Source organism: Larimichthys crocea, chromosome XVIII, assembly GCF_000972845.2.
Source record: "Larimichthys crocea isolate SSNF chromosome XVIII, L_crocea_2.0, whole genome shotgun sequence".
NCBI classification, from domain to species: Eukaryota; Metazoa; Chordata; class Actinopteri; family Sciaenidae; genus Larimichthys; species Larimichthys crocea.
The window spans coordinates 13,348,177-13,374,187 of NC_040028.1; the positions used below are offsets into that span (position 1 = coordinate 13,348,177).

The 26,011-nt window shown below is 41.7% G+C and overlaps 1 protein-coding gene across 9 annotated transcripts in view; it reads left to right on the plus strand.

Annotated features, from left to right (window-relative positions):
* The window catches only part of pkp4 (plakophilin 4), a 77,284-nt gene that overhangs the window by 20,093 nt on the left and 31,180 nt on the right, over positions 1–26,011 (plus strand). For 6 of the 9 annotated variants that reach the window (XM_019259838.2, XM_019259839.2, XM_019259836.2 and 3 more), the window contains 4 exons: positions 14,760–14,872; positions 20,547–20,581; positions 25,082–25,213; positions 25,554–25,747. In XM_019259838.2, coding sequence (XP_019115383.2) covers positions 14,760–14,872; positions 20,547–20,581; positions 25,082–25,213; positions 25,554–25,747 — 474 coding nt within the window. Of the gene's footprint in view, positions 1–13,956; positions 14,080–14,759; positions 14,873–20,546; positions 20,582–25,081; positions 25,214–25,553; positions 25,748–26,011 lie in introns of those variants that run through there. The other 3 variants (XM_019259840.2, XM_019259835.2, XM_019259841.2) reach the window with 2 other exon arrangements.

Consider the following 26,011-nt stretch of genomic DNA (forward strand, 5'->3'; position numbering starts at 1 on the left):
ACTTTCTGAAACCATTGAGGTTTGCAGCTGTGCAGAGGAGAGAAAATAAACAGGGTTTGAACTTCTCTCCCAAGCTCTCTTGTTTCATATTTTTTTTAAAAAAGCCTTCTAGTAGACTGTTCACCCCACATTGAGGTTGTTCAGAAAAACTATTGACACTTTTGCCTTCCAACACTTCACATTAACTAGTTATTTTCAAGTGTAACCTGGCCCCTAGTGTTGGAAACAACTGGAGACCTGGATACCGCTTAATTTTACATTAAGATATTTCATTCTAGTGCTTTTAGCTCATGCTTGTATCCAGTGTGCCTGTGTACAAGTAGCGGTTCAGGTTCAGTGTAGCGTTCACTGATGCTGAAGCGTGTTGATGACCACATTCAATCAAATGGCTTTTAACGACTTGGCCATCAGCAGTTTACAGCTGTTCAATTAATAAAACGGTTGACTGCCCTTTGTCTGTGCTAACACTGTGTGTATTTACATGCATATAAAAAATACCATTATCACTGCCTGATTAGGAAACGTCTCTAGAGTGCTTAAATATATTCAGTTTGAAGAACCCAGAGACAGAATGAAACATGGAAGTAGTATCTTTGCAGGTTTCTGAAGAGCCGTTCTAAAGCTCAGAGTTTGGTGGCTTGGCGGGATATTGGCAGTCCTGCATCTGCCGCCTCCTGGCTAATCCGAAAGTGGGCTTAATTATGCATAACTTTAAGCCTAAATATAACTTGAACATGTGAGTTATATTGAAATTCAGCCACAGTACAGTTGTCATGAACATGGAAAATAGCTATAGAGACCACAAATGGGTTTGTACCAGGCTGTAAACATGTTTATTTCTGCTGTGAAGTTTTTAACATTTTAACATGGGGGGCTTATGCAGATTGACTTGTGCTGTAGCCAGCCTCAAGTGGTTGCTCGAGGAACTGCAGTTTTGGCACTTCCAGTTCGCCTTTTGGAAGAACCTACATTGACGAGCTGGATGTCGACAGTATGACTTGAATGTGTGGAATAGCTTCAGAAAAAGGCTTTAAAGATCAATCTTCAAGCGAATCGGCTTGAATTCTTTTTATCCATTCTTAGTTTGTTTTGAGATAATGTGACTACCCAAACAATATGCAAATGTAAAGTGAGTTTCCAAATGCAAATCAAAGTCCAACAGCTACAGTTATGTAAATATTTGGAGTGGAAAACCACACGATACATCAACATTAGTTAAAGGCTGAGATAACTTTGTAACTGTCTTAAAGCCAAGTAGTTTTTTTTTTTTAGAGTAGCTTTCTTCAAATGTATAGCAAGCGATTAATATTAAGACCTCAGACTCATATTACAATTAATTGTCATGTTTACCTTGGCAACAATGAATTAAATATCTTTTTCAGTGCCTTTTATTACACTACATTTTATACATTTCCACTACCTGGGTAAAACTGGGCAATCATATTCATTTACATTGCTTTTAATTGTTGTTGCTTGTGGTGTATTCATGCACTGACTGAAGGTGGTTAGTTTTTTTTTGTACTTCCGAGTGCATCAAAGGGGTAGAAAACAAATAGTGTGTCAGAGGTACGTTATCAACCCGACAAACTGACATGCCTTTAAAGAATGTTGGTGATAGTTTCATAGAGTCAGTTGTGCAGAAACGTTTGTGTTTTTGTTCTGCCTACCTAAAACGGGGTGCGATATGGAGTTCTTGACCACTAGTAGAACTATGGATCAATGTTTCTACAAGTGGGTGCCCATTTTGTGCGAGCATGCTCATAAGGCTATTCCACTGATTGACAATTGCTGATGGCAACGTTGAAAGAGGCGTGATACTGCAGTAGGACGAGGGATACTGCAAGCTTGTGAACAATGCAGGATTTGAAATACTGAAACAATCAGCACGTTTGTCAGGCCTCAAGGATACACACAATTCATTCTGAAGAGTAAACACTGAAGGTAAACCTTGTGTTTGATTACAAGAAAACCCCACCAGGTACCTTTTTAAACTAGGGGTAGTTCTTGATACACGAGATCCAGTAAGTGGCAGTGGTGCAGAAAAGTTGCATCATTATTGCTAAGGAAACATTATTTATTTGTTAAATTATTTCTGGCATTTCCATTCACTCACATAATGTACATAAGATGATTTTTATCGGCTGCAGATCTTGGAGTATCCTGGAAGTTGCACCCAGCACCAGCATCCCTTCAAGAACAAGCCAGATTCGATTTTGAAACAAATATACTGGAGCCCTTAGGTTGTCTAGTAAGGGAGCCTGTGTAGCAACCACATAGAAGGCGTCAATGAGTGTGAGATCAGGTCTTTAAAGATCATCTCATTGATCAATCTGCCCTCATCTCTGCTTCCAACCGCATGTCCCAGGAGAGGAATAGGGGGCCCTTTTGGTTGCGTCAACACCAAGCAGTCCTTAATGTACACACACGTCTTTGAGGGCTTCTCAGTATGCCTATTTTAGTTATGTTTGTGTTACAGAAACAGTAGGCTGGGGGAGCGGAAAGAGTGGGAGGGATGTTAGGTGATCAGTGTGCTTGTGTCTTCCTGACAGCTCACATAATGTTCGAGAGTAAACCTGGGAAGTACAGCTGACGTGTTAAACGCTCTTAACTTAATTTGAAATTAAATGGTTTCAACAATTTATTGACCAAGGAACTGGAATAAACATACAACCAAAACACTAAAAACTGTTGTATTGGTGCATCCATATCAACGTATTAAGCCGTTTTCCAGAGCCAGTTTTCTACTAATGAACCATTTTTGTCATCAGATGCACACTTGCCACATTTCTGTATTTGTATTTCTGTATTTCTGAGTTTCTCTGTTAGAAAGGATCAGGATCAGAAGCCCAGTTCAAATTTACTGCCTTTTATTTGGCTGGTAGTTTTGATATGTTTACAGCCAGAGTTTCAGACAGGGTCAGAAAAGAAAGTTGATTTTAGTTCTTTTATCCTTTCTGTGTTAGAAACGCTAGAAACGTTTTTGGTGTGTCTCCCTTCCTCCTCCATTACGAGGCTTTGCCCTCAGAGTAATGCTGTTATTAGCTGTGCCTGGACATGCCTATCTGTACCACACGATCGGCAAAAAAGGCATTTTAGGCGCGCCGTCCTATGGTGTTTCAACACACTGCCTCCCAGAAAGCACCACAGTGGAATTTTCCCACTTTGTTGGAGTCCATTACACATGAAAAATCTGTCTCCCTCCTGCTTTCTCCATGGCACACTGGTGTTACACTCTGTGACCCGGTTTTCATCTGAATCAGGCACAGACACACTCAGGCTCCAGCGGTGCTTGCAAAGCCCATGAGTTGACCTTGCTTTGAGTGCTACATCTCCAGCACCCTCTTAAAGGCTTGATGAGCTGGCTAAAATATTACCCACTTGAGATACCGATGCAAGCCTCTGTCATGTTTTAATGAAACCAATGTCATCTTTGTCTTAGTGACCCAGCTTAAGGAGTTAATAGTTGGGGCCAAGGCAAAGCTTCAAGGAAGTGTTTTTGCCATTATGCATTTCCACAGCAGAAAGGTTGAAGTCTCTCTGCAGGCGATAGTGTCTGTTCCACCTCCATAGGCGAAATAAGGACTCTAATTACAATCGACTGGTGATTTTCTCCACTCCTCTGGGTCTTATCTGCCTTCCTCTCCCTAGTGCTGCCACTGTGACACAGGCAAGGAGAAATCTACAGGCATAAGCATTCTGGCCTCGATTATAGTCATAAAAATGGAAGCCTGGCTCCGAGCAATTACCCCATGGGGGAGCAGAACAAGTGTGAGAGGGAAAGAGTGAGACAGATCCAGAGGGGAGGAATACAGGTGAAGGAGAGTGCTCAGATATACAGGGGAAAGACAAAACGCTCAGATAGGGGAGGGTGGCGAGTAGAGGGAAAAGTAGGAAAGTGAGAGTGTGAGCATGATGGAGGCAGGCAGAGTCAGAGAGGCTGTCACCTGTGAATGGCTGTCTGAAGCAGTGTGGCGGTAGGTTGTCAACGGAGGGGAAAACAGAAAAGGAGGACAAGAGGAAGAGGAGATAATCTGCTCCCAATGTGACATGATGTCAAAGGAGCGGTGTGTGTGCGTCTGGCGCGGCGCTGCGCTGTCGTTTTTAACCCAGCCCTGGGAGATCTCCCCCCAACTGGCCTGTTAATACTCATCACCATCACTGTCATCATGATCATTATCACTATAATCACTGCCATCGTCAACAGCACACGCAGAGGACCTGGTCATTGGGGAGCAGGAGTTGTAATCAGGAGGGTGGAAGCTGGTAAACAGTGATTGGCTGTCCTTGGATGTCCACTGATGAAGTCAAGTGTTCTTGACTGGGTGAATCACCGATGAGGTTCTCTGTATCATCCTTTGCCCGAACATATCTCAGATAAGTTTCTCTAAATGACTGATCTTGAGGTAATCACACAACTCACTGCAGTCTTTGTTCACTACAGCAACCTCCAGATTGACACTCCCTAGATTGCTTACTCTCCTCATTTTGGCCCGGAGCAATGTTCTTTTTTGTCTGACACAAAACTATTGATCTCTCAAAGGAATTGTATGTTCACAGGTCTACATGAATTGCACTGGCTGTGTGACTGCACCGCTGCTGCATTTTTTTGGTTTTTGTTCCAATTGAGGAGATACAGATTGCCTTTTGTGAGTTACACTCATTTACTGCCACTATGCCTTGGCGTTATTATCAGCAGCGTCACATAAGAACCCTTTGTTGAGGTTCATCAGCTTGTAGCTTGCACAAAACAACAGCAGGTCTAGTATAGAACTGAGATGAAAAGACCTGGTGGAAGAAGGGAAAAAAATATTGGATTTTAAAATGTAGGGAAAGAATTTTGTAATTTTGCAGCTGTTGATCCTCTTTTTGATTCCAGGCTTTTACACATGTGCTAAAAGCACCAATGATAAGATGATGCTGTTGAGAGGCACAGCCCGTAGAAGGCTGTTTCAACAGTACATGATAGGTATAGCTCCGGATAATAATCAGGTGTTGCATGCATTTGAAGCCAGGTTTAATATACAGTCACGGCTAAAATATTGGCACCCCTGCATTTCTTTCACAAAATACACCATTTCTCCCCAAAAAATGTTGTGAATGTACAAATGCTTTGGCATTTTCATGTTTATTTCTTCTGTTTGCACTGAAGCAACACAGAAAAGTGGAGTAAAAAAAGCCAAATGTAAGATGTTTTACACAAAACTCGAAACAAAATTATTGGCACTCAGAACATAATATTTGGTAGCACACCCTTTTAGAAAAAATAACTGAACTCCTTTCTTCCTGTAACCATCTGTGAATTTCACCACTTCAGAACTCATTCAGTGCTCTGTCAGACCATTTCTGGGTGCTTTTTGAAGTATGCTTTGGGTCATTGTCCTGCTGTAAGACCCATAACCTCTGACGGAGATCCCGCATTCTGACACTAAGCCGTACATTGCGCCCCAGAATTCTTTGGTAGCCTTTAGGTTTTTATAATGCCATGCATACGGTCAAGACATCCAGTACCTGAAGTAGCAAAGCAACCCCAAAACATTAGTAAACCTCCACGATATTTCACTGTAAGGACTGTGTTCTGTGTTTGGTTTGGAGTTTTTTGTAAAATGTCCTAGATTTGGCTTTTTTTGTAAGTATTTGTAATTGCAAGTAGTCCTAGATTTGGCTTTTTTTGTAAGTATTTGTAATTGCAAGTAGTCCATTATATGACAAAAATGCAGGGGTACCAGTATTTTTGGCCATTTTATTTTTTTAAAAAAAGGACAAATTGTGCCACTGCTACACAGAACAGAAATTTGAAATCATTTTAAATGATGCCACATATTGCTGGTTCCACTTGAACTACTAATGGTGCATAAATTGTGCTTTTAAAGTGTAATTATGTACGTTAGGCAGTGAATGTTAATGAGGCGGAAATGCAAAGGCCATCAGCCTTTAGCCCTTTTCCAACATGTCCTTCTGTCTGCTCAAACCACCAGTGCCAGTCACGCCTCACCAACAAGAGCTACAAAAAATCAGTAGCATTTAGATATCTTAGTACTTGTAAATGAGCCAAGGCTGCAAATAGAATGTACAACTGAATGGGGAAAATCCTTACAACAAAAAGAATTTGTGAAAATAAATTATGGATCTGTTCATGAGCACTGACGGAATTTTTCTTGAAGTCTGTCCTCTGTGTCTGCATTATTGGCAGTCTTTTCTTTTGTTGTCAATCTCTTGTGTGGCAAGCACTAGCTGCTGCTACTCGTTAATGCAGATGACAGCTCCCTTTTAATAGCATTCACCACACAGATGACAGTTTCTGCAATGACATTTTAATCATCAAGCCAACTTGTAACTTCCTTTTCATGTTCAAATATGTGGAAAAAGATGTTCTCAGTGGTCTTACTCATCTGTGTCGGCAGCATGTTTTATTTGAAATGCCACCAACATAAAATTATTTTTGGGGCGATGAGGTCAGAAGAACACTTACAGCTTCTTTTTAAAGAGATGTAGCAACTGGTATTTTGACACGATTCATGTCATGTATGGAGTAACCGTAGATCTCGTCTTTAAATGTCCCGTTTGTTGACGCAATGCTGTGAGTCAGAGATCATCTGTATAAAATACTGTCATGTCACTGAAAACTAGTTTGATTTATTTTTCTTTTAGCGCAAAGACGTGCATCATCGGCTGACTTAAAATGGACTGAATGACGCCTGGATGCTCGAACAAGCCATCCGTAACGACACCTACCCTACCTATCAATCAAAGCAGCCATGCTGTAAATTATACGCGACTTTAAGCTTTAACATCATTTGAACAGATGAATTATATAAAAATTCGGACTCAGTACAGTTGTCATGAACGGGGAACTTAGCTATAGAAACCAACACTGTTTTTTGTACCAGGCTGTAAACATGTTTATTTCTGCTGTGAAGTTGGACATTTTAACATGGCGGCCTATGGAGATTGACTTGTTCTGTAGCCAGCCTCAAGTGGCTGCTCGAGCACCTGCAATTTTTGGCACTTCCACATAATACTTCATACCCACAGAGGTTGACGCTTGGATGGGATCCACGACTGGATACGGGTACTCCGCTTTGAATCAGATACAGAACAGAAAACTACATTTTGTTAAGACCAACTTCTGCAAAAGTATTATCCTTTACTTTGACCTTTAAATTCCATGCATGGTATATAAAATTGCGATACTGTCTTTAGCTCTCGATAGTAGCTCTGCAAGCAGGAATGCTTGTAATGCTGCATTGGAAATCCTGGCAGAAATGATGTTCTATTGTAAACTTGCTTTTCCATTATCTGAGAGTGAATGATGTTTCACATTTCTGTTTGTAGCCTCTTGTCACATTATCAGCTTTTTTAGTATAAAAGCCGTGGTGCAGCTGTGGGTGCTAAAGCAATTTTCTCCCTCTGATTCACCTATAGCTATGCCTGCAGCTGTATGCACTCTTACCTCAGCAAGCCACTTTATTGTATTTTTAAATGCCTTTCTGTCCAACGTGGTTATTATAATTCAGCTGTAGCGGCATGACGCTGCAGTGAGTTTTCCACAAATCTTTAGTATTTTAACAAGGTGACTTTGTGGCAGTTTTCCTAAGTAATTGCACTGCGTGGTTCCTTCAGGTCTGGTCACACAGCCTGTTCTGAGGCCTGTAGTCTTCGCTCACACCTCAGGTCTGCTTTTCTGTCCCTGCTGCTGCAGAAATCTTTTAACCTCTGCTGTCATTGTCCCACTGTGCAACATTGTCGGGTTCTCTTTGGAACGGGGTCTGCCACACTGCAGCGAGGATGCAGAGCTGTCAAGCCTCATTGCCACTTAATGAACAAACATATTTCTGGTGGATTCCCGTATTTGGTTAAGCAGAAATGCCATCTGCACTAGTTATGCAAAATGGATGCGAACATCACAAATGAACACGCTGCCCTTGCTTTCCAGGCCCAGGCTCACACGGGCTATACTCTCGGTAAGGAGAACTATTCAGGATAAGATCTCAAGTCTTAATTAATAGTGGGGATTTGGACCCTCACTACAAAGGCTTAAGCAAAGATTGCTGTGATGTATACCACTCAATTATTATTCTGTCATATAAAGGAAGGTGCTGAGTTATCAAGAATAGCACAATTTCACACATCGCCAGCGCTGCATTACATTATCCTAATTCATCACACTGTATATGTGGCACATGTGATGTTGTGGGTTCCCAGTTTTTACATACAGGAGGTGAAATGATGCATCTGTTCAGTGTCACGCTGTGAATCTTATAATACGCAAACATGCACTATTGAGCAGATATGCCAGTTAGATAGATGGACTAACAGATCTTGGTAAACGTTAAGTGAATAATTTGGGCAGCTTTGCAACCACACTAACTGGAAATGTGTGTTACATGAGACACAAGTAGACAGCAATCAGTAATGAATGTAGATGGTTTAATTCATAGCCCAAAATCTAGCACCTTTAACATCTTTCAAGTTGAAATATCTAATACTAAAACCACTTTCCAAGTTGTAGCAGACTGCAGATCCAGTTGTAAGATTTCACTTTGACTTAAGAGAGAAAAATCTTCCAAAATCAATGCATCCACAACCTGCTCAACAAAGCATTAGATATGCATTAAAATGTTTTAGATAATGTATTCACGTTCCCCAGAATTGAAAGTTGTAAGCAGAAAAAACACGCCAGGGTATACTGTAGGATACAGTATATGCTGACACATGTTAATGTTTTCTGTGGTTGTCAAGTTGACTGAATTTTTGAGGCAGGGATACAAAAAAATCCAAGAGTGTGTTTGTTGGCCAATTAGTGTGTGAAAGATGTCGGAAACTCACGTAGTACAGAGAGACTTTAGATAACAGACAATCCGTCCTACCGTGGCTGATTGGAAACTTTGTTTACCGCGGTGTCAGCGGGCCTCTCTTTCGAACGGTGTCTGCCTTTTAAAGTGGTTTTGTTGCAAAACAAGAAGTCTATCTTTGAGAACAGCTGCTCAGAATTAAACCTTTATTTTCAAAAAAATTATTTGTGATTGCTAAATTATGCTAAAGTACCATCTTTCAGTGCTAAATTCAAGCATACGGTATATTTATTTTACTCGTCACATGCTAATGCAGTAGGGCTGTTGACAGTGAATAGTGTAAGCCAGTTAATATAGCTGCATGACATTTGGGGTTTATGTGTGCCAATCTGTATAAGCCTCCCCTTATCTATGCTGCACCACAGTCTATGTGCTGAACCAGCAGCGGGGCAGTAGCCACTTCAGGCATTTCAGATGGGTCTTGTATTGTCAGCATCCATAAAGATGACGAGGGAGCCTGTATATTGGTAGCGTGGTCTGCTGCCCTGTGTCATCTGTTTCTTTAGGACCCATCTGAGGACACAAGGGGACAGGCTCTGAATCAGCTCTCGGAATACAGGCAGATCAGGCCTAACAGGCTCATTGTAGTGGCAAATAAAAGCATTAGAGCCCTTGTTGGTACAGGAAAGCTGGCCACCCATTGTCCCTGTCCTCTCTTTCTACACTAAGCCTGGTACCGACCAAGGCTGGGCCAACACCCGTTAAATAAGCATAGGCCTTGTTTAATGGTCATTACTGCTGTGCTCAGTCTGATCGTTATGCTGAATAGATGTGTCCCATTCTGTGTAGGGGGCAAGCATGGGAAATGTAATGAATTACACAGAGCAGTGAGTACTCTCTCTCCATGGCTAATATGAGCCCTACTTACGAGTGTGATCCTTGTCCCTGTTTCATTAGACCGGGGGTCGGTTTTGGCACATAGCCCTGTGCTGTCACAAGCTAATTATGGGCATATTGGATCCATATTCATAATAGTCTTAATGAGTCATGCAGAGTGAGGAAAGCCTATTGAAATGTCTCTGATAGAAAAGGAAAGTCTGAGGTTGGCAGAGTAAAGAGGCAGTAATTGTCAAAGCTACCTGAGGGGCAAGGGTGCACTGAGAGATTTGGAGAGTAGTCTAATACTTCCATCCTCTTGCTTCTCAGTGTGTCAGCCATCCTCACTGATGGAAACTGTGCTTTAGTAATTAAAAAAAATGTGATCTAATGAAAACAACTTGAAACACAATACAACCAAAACAATGACTCTACAACTGAGAGCGGTGCTGCAAATAATTTGTCAAGCGATAGTAAATACCTGGAGGACAGAGCTCTATGCAGGAAGCTTTGGACTGCCTCCATGCCTCTCCATAGTGAGAAAACAGCAGGGTTGGGGAGGGCATGCACACAGGATGCCCGCCTGCTTAAGTCTTGGAGCTGCTCTGAGTATCAGTAGCGACAGAGACCTCGGTGCCGTATGTCTGCAACAGATGTCTCTCTCTGCTGCGTTTGATCAAGATCACAGACCATCTAATAAGCAGGACTGAAGGCCAGTGCACGTTTTTTTTTTTTGGGTGTGAAGTATTAAGAAAGGCAAAGCTGCTTATTTCTCCTCCCATGCCTGCATGTACAGCTGTATAACGAGAAGTGTCACCTTAGATGAAGTTGCTGGACTTGAAATAGGTGACGTGCTGCTAAACAAATCAATTGAATAATGAGCTTAAAAGAAAGAAGGCACTAAGAATAGTGACATTTGCAGGAGTAGGAAATCTCTGTCTTCATTTAGATGGTAAACAAAACAGCTCGGTCTGTCTCGCTTTACACAATGCAAGATGGATTTTTATCTCTTAGGTGCATGCATGGTTGTTTTATTTGTGAGGAGAAGTGCATGTGTATTCTAGTGTGGATTTATGATGTATTAGTCTCATTTGAAGTCCGTGTAAAGTAAGAATAAATGTGTTCTGTGTCATTTCAAAGAATAAAGTGTTATTAACCACCCAGCCAAATGAATGATTAAAAAAATATCAACAGGTTTATGAAGTTAGGTGTCAAAATCGGGTAAAAATGAGCAGTATTCTCCAGGACTGTGGAGGCGTGTCCACTGAATGTGCAGAAGCCACGCCCACTCGTGGGACCAGTCAAGCAGCCATTTTGAAGTGACTGAAACATGTCAGATGAGTTCAGAAAATGACATGACTAACTTTAAAACACTGAGCGAGATGAATTAATCTCTATTTCTCTGCTAAGGGTGCAGGGGTGTACTCGGGTTGGCCTCAACGTGTCATCGAGCCACCCTTTAAGGACCGCCCACAAAATCCTGGACTAAAAACTGATGGAAAACTGTTTTAACCTCTGACTCCACATTTCTTTTCACATGTTTTCAGCAACTATTTTCCAACATATTTAATATATTTTGAAAGATATCTCAGAATTGCCTTTACACAGACTTTAAGGCTGATGTATTGTCTTCCACCGTAGCTTACAAAAGTGACTTGAGCTGCTGTGAGCATTTGTGCACTGGGGGTGTCTATGTCGCTCTGCATGTAACACTGCCAGAACGCTAGTTGGCAGTGGGGTTTCTGTGCCACCGTGTTGAGTTTCTTCGTGTAAACAATGGTGCCTGAAACTCAAACTCTCCCTCGTTTCTCTACTAAAACTTTTCTATTGTGCGTTTTCCTTTTTTTCCCCCCGTGCTGCCTGTGAAACAAAAGAACGAGGTGATACTAGGGACAGACACGTGTGGCGTGTTTGTCTGCGAATGTGTGCGCGTATGAAACGACATTATTAACTCATCTGGGTTTGCATAAATCACCTCTGTTCTCCCTTAATACATCCACAGTCGCCTCCCATTCTCAGACAATGCACATACACAAACGCAGGACCATTGCAGTTGTTGTGGTCTGCGTCGCTACAGCGAGTAGTTACATTCCTGGGGAGCTACAGGCTATGGCGTAAAGTATAAATCAGGCTTTACCCTCGTGTGTGTGACTGTTTTGAATCAGACAATGACCTAGTGCACAAAGACTACCATATCTAGTTGTATATAGAATGTTCACATTTTCTATCTCATTATTCTGTGTCCATGTGGAGTATACCCCTCTCTTGTCACTTTCAACTTGTGTTTTCTCTCTTGTACATTGGCGGCACAATCACACGCTGGAGTAATTTCTAGATTTGTATCAAGAAGCAGTAAGACTGTGTTCGAATCATTTCTCTTTCTCTCTCATACACTATTATTCCGTGTCTCAAAATCCCAACCTCAACTCCTACCCCTTGTTTCCTCTATAAAGTCATCTTCTATGTGCTGAACCAGCAGTGGGCAGAAGCCACTTCAGGCCCCATAAATGCATACAAAATACAGGGTGTGTGCAGAGTGGTGTCATAATAGTTAAATCTTTTAGACTGAAACTTTTGGGAAACAATCCGCCGACTAGCACTGCCACATTGTCTGTCACTTATAAGGGTTCAGTTCTGGGGCTTTAGCGAGAGAACGGACTGTATTGTGGGTGACCTTCGGGGTTTGTGTAAATTTTTATACGGATTTGGCTGAGTATGTGCAGGACCAAGAGTTCAGATCTCAAGATTTATAGCTAAAAAATGTTTTGTTAGAGCCAAATGTTTTAAATGTATGCTGTGGCAAACGTAACTTATGAACTGTCCTTGACAATCTGCACATATGTAGTGTGGAAATACATTTCGGAGTATTCATACTAAGACACATCCGTCTCGAAGAAAATTAAGAATGGAAAAGGGAGGTGATTTCTTGGAAAGATGGGATGAAACTGTCAGTTTTGATGCGACTATTGTCTAAGTAAGGGTTGTATGTCACACTGAGGATTGATGGCTTATTTCTTTGTCTAAGTAAATCAGTGTCGTAGCCACTCTGTCTCTGTCCTGCTCGCAGAGATTTATCTGCACTCGTGTGGTTGTGTTTTTGTATCAGAAATAAGCAGACATCGGGATGATCCCTGATATTTCCTGGGGAGTGCACCTCTTTAACGCATGCTTGGGCTCTGCGATAAAGAGATAGGGATAATAATCTGAGAGGATGCAGGGAAATTAGACTTCTGCTTTCTCAAGTGTTTCTCCAATGGCAAGGCAAAGGCCAATTAAATCAGAGGATTAAAGTTATAAGAGATTATAAGATTAATGACATTGACAGAAGTAGTAATTATTTACTTCAGCTGTTTTTTTTTTGTTTGTTTTTTTTAAAGGCATGGCACATTTTTCAGCCCCGTCGACCAACGGCAGTTCAAAGTATAGTCACGAGAGGAGCCACTGTTTTTTTGTTTTTTTTTTAAGCTTGCAACTGAATTTATGTGATTAGGAGTTTAGTTTGACTTCTGTGTTTCCCCCTTTGTGCTTTGTACCTCCCCACAGCTGTACTGGAGCTGTATTTGCAGTGTTAAGTCGCTGCTAATGCAACCTAAACATTTCTTGCTCCTTCTTAGCAGCAAGCAAAGCTTTCCACCGGGGGAATCCCCTGGGAAGCTGTTATTAAGAAGCAGCTACAGGAAGTGCATTTTTATCTGTCATGAAGATTAGTAGCGTTTTGTTAATAAAAATTAGTTTACACAAAAAGATGTGGCCATATTCTGCATTACTTTTTATCATTAGTGCAAACCAGCACTACAAGAACCTGTTTCTGTACCATGCTGTACTTTTTAGTCTATATATACTATGCAGTATAATTATTTCACCACGCATCTTGGAGCACAGCGATTTTCTGTGGGATGATTAAACGTTTATCTTATCTTATGCGCATATGCACAGCATTAATAGGTGATCAGGGGTCGCTCATGGTACAGCACAGGTATCCTAGCCACATGAAAAAATGTAATTATATTAAGGGAAGAGGAGTTAGCAGTTTCCCCTCCTGCATGCTTCCTCTCACTGCAGTCGAGCTTCACATATCTACAACTGAGGTAGAGGAGAGCAGTGGAGGGTATATAGCAGGAGTTTTGGGGGGAGGGGTGAGTAGAACAAGTCTACAATGTGAAGGGAAATTTCAATGTGCCCTGAGGGAACACTGGAGAGTAGGTGTGAAAAGTAGGCTGGCCTAAGTGCCGTGGAGTGACTAAACTTCCTCAGACAGGTCACAATAGAAGCTGTAGCTGAAGAAGTATGTGTGTGTGTGTGTATGCAGCTGGCTGCATATGTAATTGACCATGGTAATGGACATTATCAGGTACGAGTAAGGATAGCAAGAGGAGAGGAGAGGATCCTGCCATCTGTACATAGAGTTATGGTGAGTGAGGCCTTTTTGCAAAAAACACAAGTGTTGGTGCTGGAATGCAGATGCTCTTTAGACTGCCATGGCAGTGCTGCCGGTGAGTAAAAAGGTATTTCTAAGGTATGCAAATGAGCGTGTGTAGATGTGTGCAAGTCGTTTTTTCCGTGCACAAAAGACCCTGTGCAAGTCTTATAAGTGTCATGATGCAGTGCTCGGAGCTAGAAAGCTATGCAAGTAATAGCCTCGCTCGGGCTAGATAATTAGTCAAATGCTGATTTCTACTCGACTCCCAAAGGAACGGTGCCACCAAGGCTAAATATCACCCACTGGAGTGGTGCTTATCTCTCTGTGTGGGCTGGAGAAATGTCAGTACCATATAGCCCTGTGTGTGTGGTTTGTGTATGGGAGTGTACATTGCGTCTATTTTGTACTTGTGAGCAAACATTTCTATTTGAGATTAGCTTGTTTGCAGTGCCTTGAGCTTCTGTTCTGTGTCATCATTAACCTACATGCCACGATGAAACACAACAGTGTTCCAAGCTGTCAAACTGTCAACCTTCCTCCCTCCGTATTGACTTCACATTTGTCACATCTGTCAATACAAGTACGTAAAGCTCTCTCTGATGAGAATGTATTCCTGACCCTAAGTCACATATCTTTTTTTCTTTTCTCATTGTTGTTGTGTTTATTTGCAGGAGCTCCAGTTTGAGCGGCTAACCAGGGAGCTGGAAGTGGAGAGGCAGATTGTGGCCAGTCAGCTGGAAAGATGCAGACTCGGGGCCGAGTCGCCAGGCGCTGGTAGCAGCAGGTAATGAGAAGATGCGCGCACACACATACTCACACACTCACTGAGCTTACAATCCAACACATGGCTTTTTCATCCTTCACAGCAGTGGTGATATTCCATAGTGTAACCGTATGGCATAGTGATGGAGCAAGCCAGTGTGCTCAAATCTGATTGGTCTATAAATTTTTCCCCCTCCCTCCTCATGGTGTTATTTCGAAATGGACAGAATTGCTCCAGTGTTATCCAATCTAATCAGAAATAAAATCACATCACTGAGCAGCAAATGTGCAGGATTTGTTTGCCCTATACATCTGACTTTATAGGCAAAATATTAAGCCTGTAAGTGTTTACCAGCGAGAATGTGTGTGTGTGTGTGTATGCATTTGTGAATGTGAGTTTTTGCTCAGTGAAAACGTTGCTGTCAGTGTGGAAGGAGTGTGGAGCTCCTTGAGTTTTGTTCTGGGAACTCATTCCCACTTCATCAGCTACGGCATTAGGCTGCCTGATCATCACACCTCAGTGACCACACATTCTGTCCTGTCTGCTGTGCCTCAGACATGTCAGGTTCATTTGTACAGCTCAATACTGCGTACAGTTATCCCGATGGGCTTCGCAGACCTGCTGTGAAGAAGATTTGACACTGAGGCTTACATTCATTCATCACAAGGCTTGATGTTTTACATCACTGTCATTCGTCAGAGAAGACGTTGGGAGAGGCTGTGATGTGCAGGAATTCTATCGGCATCAATAACTGGTATTGATCCAAAATGATTTAGTAATAGAATACTGCAGAATGAATGAATGAGTTTCAAGGTTTAAAAACTGAGATAGACAGTGTAACTAAGTCATAGTAAGGATAGTTTGAAATATCCTGTGTGTCTTTGTGGACCATCTTTTAGGTCTTTGAAGGAAAATTGTATGGCAATGGAAAAGTGGCAAGGGAAATTACAATAGAGGTTAATAGACTGTGACATTTAAGAGATTGCTTAATGGTCAGTTTTTTCACTGACTATTAATATGATGATTCTTTGTTGCTTTTGCTTATTTGCTTCAGTCAGGCCCAGCAGTTTTGATGGCGCAGCATAGTGCTGTACCGTGTTGGTATTTTACTAATGATTAACCAACCCTTAAACATGTAAGTGTTTGTTATGTCTAATTGGAAAGATTGTTATTGCGTATAATGTTGTTGACGTAAGGATATAATGGCAAAACTTCAAATTAAACAGTAAATCCTTAGCAGTTATTTAACCGCCAGCTTTTTCACAGGCATTCTGATGCCAGGTTGCAAATGGACCAGGATACACTTGGGATATATCTGGATATGTGACACTTGGTCTGAACAGGGGCTGTAATGGCTCTCTATGATCTCTTTTGGCTTTGTGATAATAAGCCCTATGCCCTTACACGATGCATTCTTGCACTTAAGCCTGCGTACCTGCAAAAAAGAGCGCCCACCTACTACCAGCAGATTGCACTACTCAAGTGTGAGAGTGTCCATTTCCCCTTTTTTCTCCCTTTTTTTTTTTTTAGAGAGAGATGCAGGTATAGAAGCAGCTTCAAGCGAAAAGCCAAAAGGGTCTTGGACAGCAGCTCTCTGAAAATATTTTCAGCCTGGCTATTTACTTTCAGTTCCTCTTCAAGAAGTATTGTAGACTTCATTTTTAGTGTATCCGAACACGCCAGTGATCTTAAATAGATATAAGCAACACACTCGCTTTCCTGTGGCTGTCCTGTAGTCAGTCACACACATTTATAGTTTACAGTAAGTGGCAGTAAAGACTATTAGTCTGTTGCTATTGAGTGGATGACCAGAGTCTAACCCTCTTTTAAAAATCAGAAGCATAATACAGATATGCAGTAGACAGTAAAAGCGTGACGTAGGTTGATATAATATATTATTTTTCAAGTGCTTTTTCAATGACCTTTTGAATATAATGATAACTTTATTCATTTAGCAGCTTTAAAAACTAAATTTACAAAGCTTGCTTTGACAGACGAGCATAAACGGTGATGATGGCAACAGAGAGCCAAACACCAAGGCCAAATTATAAATCTATATTAATGCAGACTGGCCTTTAATTCTTAATTCACTGCTTAGTAAATTCATTTAAAAATAAATCTATTCTTTTATTAAGAAGCCGCACTTGTTTTAATCTCTTCTTTGTTTTGTATATTTGATTATCTGGTGAGTAGGAGCAGTATTTTGTTAACAAGAGAAAATCCGTAGTTAATCTTGCATTGAACCCGTCAGCTTTAAATATTTCATGCATGTTTATGACCGTATGCTCAAAGATTTGTCGTGGTTGATTCAAAAACCGTAAACGTGCTTCAGTTTGGAATCTTATTTTCGACGTATATGGCATTTTCCCTCAGTGTACATGCAACGCCATCCTCTCTACACCACCTTATACCGACGTGCAAACTGAAATGCCGTGCATGTGTTCAACTACCACTGTCTTTTTCCAACATAGCAAGCAAAGCAATAATACTATCTGCTTTATATGGGCATTGTGTTACATGGTTTGTCTCCATATAGCCTGTGTGTGTGTGTTACATAGCACACTCTTCATTCCACTACTCTCCTGCATACATGCCAGATATACAGCCTGCCCTGAACTCCCTGTTCCCCATCTACATGCCCCCCAGATACACCTGGCAGAGATCTCCTCTCTGCTGAGTGCACACTATCCAAACTCAATGCTGTTTTTTTTTTTCAGTTAATTTTTGAGTTTAGAGTTTAATTATTTTGGATACAAGCCCAAGCAATTATAAGTAGTTAAAAACTTTCCTTTCGACCTTGGTAGCCATAGAGATATTGGTACTTTTGGTGTCATGGATCTTTGGCATACAGTTGACTACAAATAACCTTTTAGAAACATAGGTGAGACTTGAATAATATGTAATTATTAAGGTCTTATCAGCAGCTTGCCTTTGTTGTCCAGGTTTCTTTTAATCCTATTCTAATAACGAGCCAAGTTTTCCCTGTTCACAATGTTTCAAACAGGTTTCTGCTATAAGACACAATCACAAAGAGACAAGTACATGTAAATGCAGTCATCTTTCTCTGTGGGGTGCCAGTAGCCATTCACCGCCTCCTAGAGAGTCTTTAAAAAAAAACATGTAACACCATTTTCACACCTTTTTTTTTAAAGCCGGGAGAAAGACAAATGAAATGGCTGTCACTGGACATTTGTGTGTGAATGGAGATCAGCTTTTAACCAATCGAGGTCACGCTGCTTAGCTCAATAGCTCAGCGGGACGAGCAGAGGTGACGGCACACTTAAGGGTTGTGATGGTAGTCATTACATTTCATGACACCTCCGGAGGTGACCACCCCCTTCATTTCACAAAGCATACAGGGTGGGTGGTCATCAAACTTGACCTCTGGCAAAACCCAAAAGATGTAACCTCCACCTAGCCAAAGGGGTTGATGGGAAATAAAGCGTCCTGTCAGGGGGTGGGCCTATTGTTTATCAAGCATCGGCAGTTTTACTACCACCGCTTTCACCCAGCCAGCCGGTCGGCATGCAGCGCGCATGGTGCATCATCATTACGGTAGCCATTCTTCTACTTCATCTGCCATGGTTCAGTGGAGCTCAACTCACCCAACTTCCTCTTTATAATTGCCTGCAGGCTCGTTAAAATTCAGAGAGCTGTGCTTCTTAAAGCTCATTGAGTGTCACCCGAGATGGAAAAATAGCGGCAGTTTCAACATCAAGGTGCTTGACAGTAATGACCAGCAAATAGAGGATATTAAAAAGTAAAAGGCTGCGAACACTGCTCCAAGGTCTCCTGCTTGGCCTCTGTCTGTCGTAATAACCACTCTTGGAAAAATAGCTCAGAGTGAGTGGATGACTTTCCCTTCCCTTTTGGTCAGAAAGTATTTTCATAGGTACATATATAAGTTGAAATTATTAGGTGGCTATTAAGATGGCTTGCAGGCTGTTCTGTGTTTTCCTTCCCGCAGAGGCCTCGACTGTAAGTAATCATTTCAGTGCAAGGAAAGCTCAAACGTTTCCTTTTCAGTTGGATCTTTTTAGAATCTTACTTTTAGTTTTGTTAAGCCTTGAAGGGACAGTTCATCCTAAAATCATAAAATAAACTTTTTCTGCTTAGTCATAACGTTATTTATCCATCTATATTGCAGAGTTTTGGGAATATTAGCCATAAAGATGTCTGCCTTCTCTCAAATATAATAGAACTAGATGGCACTCGGCTTGTGGTGCTCAAGGCGCCAAAAAATACATTTGAAAAACTCAACAGCAATGTCTCTTTCCAGAAATCCCCAGACTTTGTTGTGAGCAGTTTAATGTAGGAACTTTTTTTTTTGCTTTCTGCCGGACTACACCCACCAACCGTGCAGAAAGAAGTGTGCATTGATTCATGGACGAGAGGCACAATAGGATGTAAATAATTGGCGTCCTCCTCAGCTGAGCTGGTGGATGGGATGGGAGGGCATTTAAATTCTTGTTCTCAGGCTCCCTCCGACAACAATTCTCATACAAATGTATAAAAAGAGAAATCCAGAGATGCTGCAGAGGTCAGCAGAAGCAGACCGTAACACTATCATGGCAGGAAAACTAACTCCTCTCACAGCCTGCTCCTCTTTGGTGGGATGGGGATACTTCCAGCTTCAGGGGCTCGCCGATAAAACTCCAGAGTTTGTATCCTCTTTGTAGCTTTTCCGCCACCAGGCATGGATGCCTCAGGCCAAAGGCCTATAGAGGTTTTGACAGAAGACAGCTCATTCCTCATGTCACCCATGTCAAAACAATGTGTGCAACAAAGGAGGAGTCGATGACATGCGATAGCCTACTAGAAAACCACAAACAAAAATATCAGGCATATTTCATAGTCATTTTAAAGCCCCAGACATTTTCCGAGCGGTATGTGATTTAAAGGCTGGTGACAATACTCATATTCTGAAAATTCATTTGGGATCTTTGCAGGACCCGTACTATTGTCTACTGGGTGCTTGGTCTGGTGTTTTTCCTGCTCGGAGCATGCCATTAAGTGTGATTCTTCACCCACAGCTCCAGGACGATTTATCATCAATCACCACACGCTGTCACGCGATCCTTTCTCTGTCTCTGCTGCTTGGTATTCTCAGTGATTGTTGCTGAGTAATACTCACAAACTCTCGATCTCTCCCTCTATCTCTCTCGCTCTAGCCCTGCCATTATTCTCTGAGCGTCTCTGGGAGATTCTCGCCGTGCTGGAATATACACTGGCATGCATGTCAGGATTATGTTAGGGTGTCAGGACACTGCGAGCGAGAAAACTGAGTGAATGTACTGTATGATCACTTGCGATGTGTTCGAGGAGCTTCCCTCGCTTTTCTGTGCTCAGTTTCAGTTTTTTGTTTTTTTTTGCTTGGTATGTTTATTACAACTGCAGGTGAAAAACAGCTTCCAGTCCCACATTTATACTCTTTTGATAGATCCTCAAACAAAACACTAGCTGTCACTAAAAGGCACCTTTAGGTCTTGATAGACACAGACTTACATCTGAGTTGTAAACATTAAATCTACTCTCAGATGGAATATTCTGAACTTGTAGCTGTTTTTACATCAAACACAGCAAATACTATCTGTGAATATAAAGCTCCAATATGTCTTTTCCCGATAAATTCAGTCATGTCTGTGTTTCTGATTTGTAAGTGCTCACTTTTTCATCTCCTTTCCTCCCCATACAGCTCGTCTGAGAAGTCCCTGCCTTGGAGGACAGCAGGTATGTCAACAATGATTGTATATGTCCTTTTTTCCTCATAAAAGCTTTCTTTGTTTATTGCATATGCATTCAGATCATATTCTGCGTCCTCAACACTCACACATTGGCAGGTCTACCAAGGCAAACATCTCCCTGCCACTTCACCCTGAGCCTCGATCTGCAGTAACCAGAGAATTACCTTGGCTGCGTTTTTGCAAACAGTGAATGTGGAACAGTAAATTACTGCTCACATCATAGAGCAACAATGGGTCACAAGGCCACCTACTTCTCTTACAACTCTGGGACACACAATACATACACTTGAAGCAACCTGTGGCTCTGCATCTTATCTACAAAGATAGCTTACATTCAAGTATTCAGTCCTTTCTGTTCCTATTTGTGCTTGGATTAAGATCTATGGTCAGTCATTAATAGCCACCATAAATCCAATAATCTTGGTTTACCATATGAGGTCCACTCTAAGGGCTCTTTCGCCCCAGGATAGTCTCTGTAGACTCTGTTCGATCGGATGGGGGAATACCAAAGAATCTCACATCCTCATTTGGTTTGGTTCACTTTCACGTTGTGCTTTTAAAAGCAGAACCCGGCTCATTGATTGGCTGGTACCGAAAGTAGCAAATTCATCCCCTTCAGCCGGCTTGGAAACAATGGAGAAACACCTAATTTATGCAGTTTGTTTTTACTCTGGTGTTCAAAAGTAATTGGTGAATTGGTAAACCTAAAGCGAACCAAGACCCACGTTTTGTCCCAATAGAAGTGGACTGTCTGAGAAAGCGAACGTTTAAAGCAGCCCAAACAGCTCTGGTGTGAAAGCGCCCTAAATGATAAGTCGACTAAACAGTATTACAGTGATAAAGTAACATAAGTAAGGCTTAACTGTTCGGCAAAGTGCTTTTGAGTTATTGTTTAATATTGGCACATGGGACTGTGTGTGTGTGTGTGTGTGTGTGTGTATCTTTCTCTAAGGCTTGGTTAAGCGTGTGTGTGTCTGCGTAGTGCGGACATGTTTTACATTTCCGCAATAATCATTACTAACATGAGCCCGAGCTTACAGTAATGGACAGCCTGAGGCGTATTCTTGTTTTTAATATTTATTTAAGCTATTTCTGCCCACTCATGCACAACACCATCAGTTTACCGCGAGCGGAAGGATCTCTCTCAGACCCCTTTTGGTCTGTGTTTGTTTTGTCCACATTCCCTTGAAAAGTCTTCAGGAAAAAACAGATAATGAATTGAACATACTAATGTATTTCATGGCTTATTAATTGTATAGTGCAACGAACGAATTTCTGGAATAGTCATTAATCTTTTATTGTTGATGCCGTCAAAAGAGCCCATGGGGGGTTATAGTTGTACATATGCACTGGGAATATTAATACTTCACGGTTTTCTCATTTGCTGCCCACTCTCCGTTTCCTTGCTGAATGCATTTCATTATTGTTGGAACAGAGCCGGGGACTAATCACAATCACAATGTTTTGCTTTGTATTGATCTCTCATTGTACTGTAGATGATAAATGATCGTCAGATGTGGTAATGTGCTTTTTCTCCCCACCCGATCTAAATGAATTAAAGTCTAAATGTGTGGCACAGAGCGTAATAGGCCACGTTTATCTGGGAGGCCCGATGAGCCGCCGTATGTCTCCACTGTCTGGGAGTTTTGGGCTAAAAGTGTTACTGTGGTAACAAGCCCCAGGAAATGTCAATGCCGTCACACCTCATGTCCGCTGAGAGCATGAAGACAAGAACGCTGGAATGAAAGCTTTCTCTCACTTTCTGTTTTGGTCCCTCGTCTCTGCTTTATTCCTTTTCAGACATGACAGTCTAACATGTCGGGATCATGTTCAAAACAACACCCTGTGTCATTTTACCTGCGGCAGAATCCGCATGCTCAAGATTTTTGTAATAGACAACATAAAATAATAAAAACTTTAGCATGCTGTGAAGTCAAACATCACACAGATTCAGAGATTTTGGTGGCTCTCACCACACCTGCCCAGCTCTCCGGTGGTTCTCCTCACGACACAGCTCTATTTCGTGCTGATGGCGTTCATCATTTCTCTTTACTCCTTCCTTTGGATGCCTAGCAAGCTCATAATTTTATATATATATTAAGGCTGTTTGCTTATTATGCATATTTTCAACCTCACCCGTCTCTAAATTACCATGAATTCATCCATATTTATCATAAGTTAACTTGACCCAGCCTGACCACTCTCATTATGGCCGGTTTTTCAGTTTTAAGGTGGATGTGAAAACAACAAAGAGTCCATATGTCACTGTAATTCATATAGAGATATCTTATTGAAATACATATTAATTAACTGCAGATAGCAACCTAAAAGTTGCTCTTTAAATCTGGTAAAACACAACACAAAATAGCCTGAGAGGGAAAATAGGAATTAAAAGTTTTCACGAGCTGATTGTCTGTGTGGATACTGCTGGACTGCTGTGTAAACTGTGGAAGCAGTGTTCTGTAGTTTTATCTAATATATTAATATTAGACAAGAAAATGTATTAGCTGGGGTTACTGAAGCAAGAGCAAGTGCAAAATCAGTTTTAAAATTCATCACAGAGGCAAACAGTGAGAGGACAGACAATCCTCTTCTTCAATACTCCAAAGGGATGAAAACAGCAACATCGACAACATTCAATTATTACATATAAGAGTAACCTAATTGTGAATGCCAAAAAAAATCCCGCCATACATGGATATTTAAAGCCGGTAATGTTTCATCTTCAATGTGTGAAGAAAAATGGCTTCTGTCTCTTGTCTCTTTCGTTCCATCTCCCTCTCTTCCTGTTCCTCCTCTCTTCTGGCTTTTTTGGCATCTCATTTATCAAACAGGGTCAAGGCTTAGTATAAAAACCCTGTGGTCTGAAACAACACACTGTGTGCCAGGCACGGAGTCACTGCTAGAATAGAAGGGGGACAAAAGACTTGTTCAGTCATGTCATTACTTACGTTTAAAAGGGACATATAAATGCTTTTTGTTCTTTATAGAACCGTCTCGTTGTTTTAAGTCCTACCAGTCACCCACGTGAAATTTTAATGACATCAAATCTGAAATCTCGCTTGTGAACTTTCTTTGTGTATATGTGGGCCCCCGCAAGGCTCCTCCATCCACCACGTGGCGTGAGCTTCAGAGCTGTTTCCTATAATGTTTTGTACAGCATCTCATTACTATTTGCTCGTATGCCTGTTGATCTGTTGTTGTAGGATGTTTCGGACAGAAGGTCTCTCTAGTAGAAGCAAAACAAAAAGTTCAAATGTAGCTTTTAACTAGCAGATGACTTAAGTAGACATTATTATGTAGACATTATACGGTTCTGTCAAGATGTGACCCTGAATTCTGCCCAACAAAATGTGTTTATATATTAATATAAAATATAAGTGTTATTTCTATTATTTTCCATATTGTTTTAATGGGAAAATGAACGCCTACGTAAACTTTTTTTTTTGGCCCTATTGATATTTAGTTAAAAATACAAAGAAAGAGAGAGAGATGGCACACAAGAGACGGTGAGTAGGCGAGCGAGAAACCAAGACCAAACAGAAGCTGAAACTTTTTGAAACAGGGTGATGTTTTTAAATTAGAAATAGCAGCGCTGTTAAAAGTCACAAGGTTGGCAAATAGTTAGTCGTTGCAGTGGCAACAACAGGCCGCGTCCTCTGTGTATCCCCGACGATCTGACTCGAGACCCGCTTGAGTCCAGTCTGTAAACAGGCAAACTCCCTCAGATCTTCAGAGGTGGGAGTGTGAGGTGCCAGGTTGTCAAACACACTAGGTCTGTGTGTCAACAGATTTATTCAACAGGTCAGATTGGGCAACAAAGGCGGCTTCTTCACAGGTTTCAGCTTTCATTCTCGCACCAGCTAACCGGGCAGGATTTCCAGACCGTGGCTGCCAATGTTTGCCTCCCTGTTCCCCTCCACTTGCTCCACTATTGTTCTAGTGATTGCAGAGTAACCCCTTGACACTGGTCACGCTTAAGTAGATTGTGATTATGGTAAAAACATTGTGCACATTAGAGGGCTAATTCCAATCCCTGTTTGCACATTCCCACACAAAACCATCCAGCTAGTTTCATTCTAAAAACATAGTGTACATATTGTAACATAGGACCAAAACACCAAGACAAATACCTTGTATGTGGAAACCTACTTGTCAATGAACCCGTTTCTGATTCTGGTTGTTGTCATGCGTGAAGAGAAGGGATTTGAAACATGGCTGTTTACACAGTTGAAGTGACGTGCTACCCAATTTTTCCTTCCCGAATTAGTATGGCTGTAAAATTTAACGACTCCAAATGTACACAAGCATGAAACTAATGTTGCAGAAATTATTGTCTGTTATTGTTTTCTCTCAACTCCAAAAATGGCCGTCTGCTTTAATGGCTATTATAATCTTTCCATCCAAAGCCAAAAACTCTATAATTGTTTCAGACTCAAAGCTCTTCCCTCTACGTCTGACACCCTGCTCTGCTGTGTGTTCCCAGATGCCTCCACCTCAGGGGACACAAAGTCTCGGGTGACTGACAGCTCCCAGTCGCCCAGCTACCGCATCAGGACTGAGTCAGAGCAGGTGTCTCTGTACTCCCCGGAGCAGTCCTCTCTCCATGAAAGTGAGGGTCTGTTATATTGCCTTCTCTCCATCTTCTGCAGCCCTCTTTGTCTCTAACTCGCATCTTTGTTTGAAGCGATTCTCCAGCCACACTTTACTTTTGGTGATACAGAATGTTGTTTCATCTCGCAACTTCAGGTGCCACTGATCACAACTGATCCCTCATCACAGCTTATGAAAGATGTACCATGGCACTCTGAATTATAGGGTGGTGAACAGTTTTACCCCCCGCTGCCCCATTTGTCATTTGTAATACTGTCTAGGTAAAGGTCGTGTCTATTACGAAACCATTTATGATGTCTCTGTCTCCTGTTCCCCTCGCCTCCATGCCTCTCTCTCTCTCTCAGGGTCCGCAGGGAACTCCCGTAGTTCAACTCAGATGAACTCGTACTCGGACAGTGGCTACCAGGATGCCAACAGCGGCTACCTCAGCAGCCAGAACCTGGGAAAGGCTGAGCTGAGGATGCAGCACTCCTTCCCTGGCGCCGGCACCGGTACCCTGGTGAGGAATGCCAGGGCCGAGGGCCAGGCTTCAGCCCAGGTACTGCCAGCAACTGCACACACACACACACACAACATATTGCTGTTGTCAAGCACAAAATGTATCCTGCAAGAATTATCTCCTCTCTCTTATTTAATATTTGTTTTTTAATTAAGCAGTCTTTGTCAAAAAGATGAAGCTCACTGTATTTAATTATATAACTGATTAAAGGCTTTTAATTCATAACAATAGAGGAGAAAGGCCAACAATGCTGTTGCATGTTTTTCTATGAATCGTTAAAGGCACAGAAGGCACACAGTATAC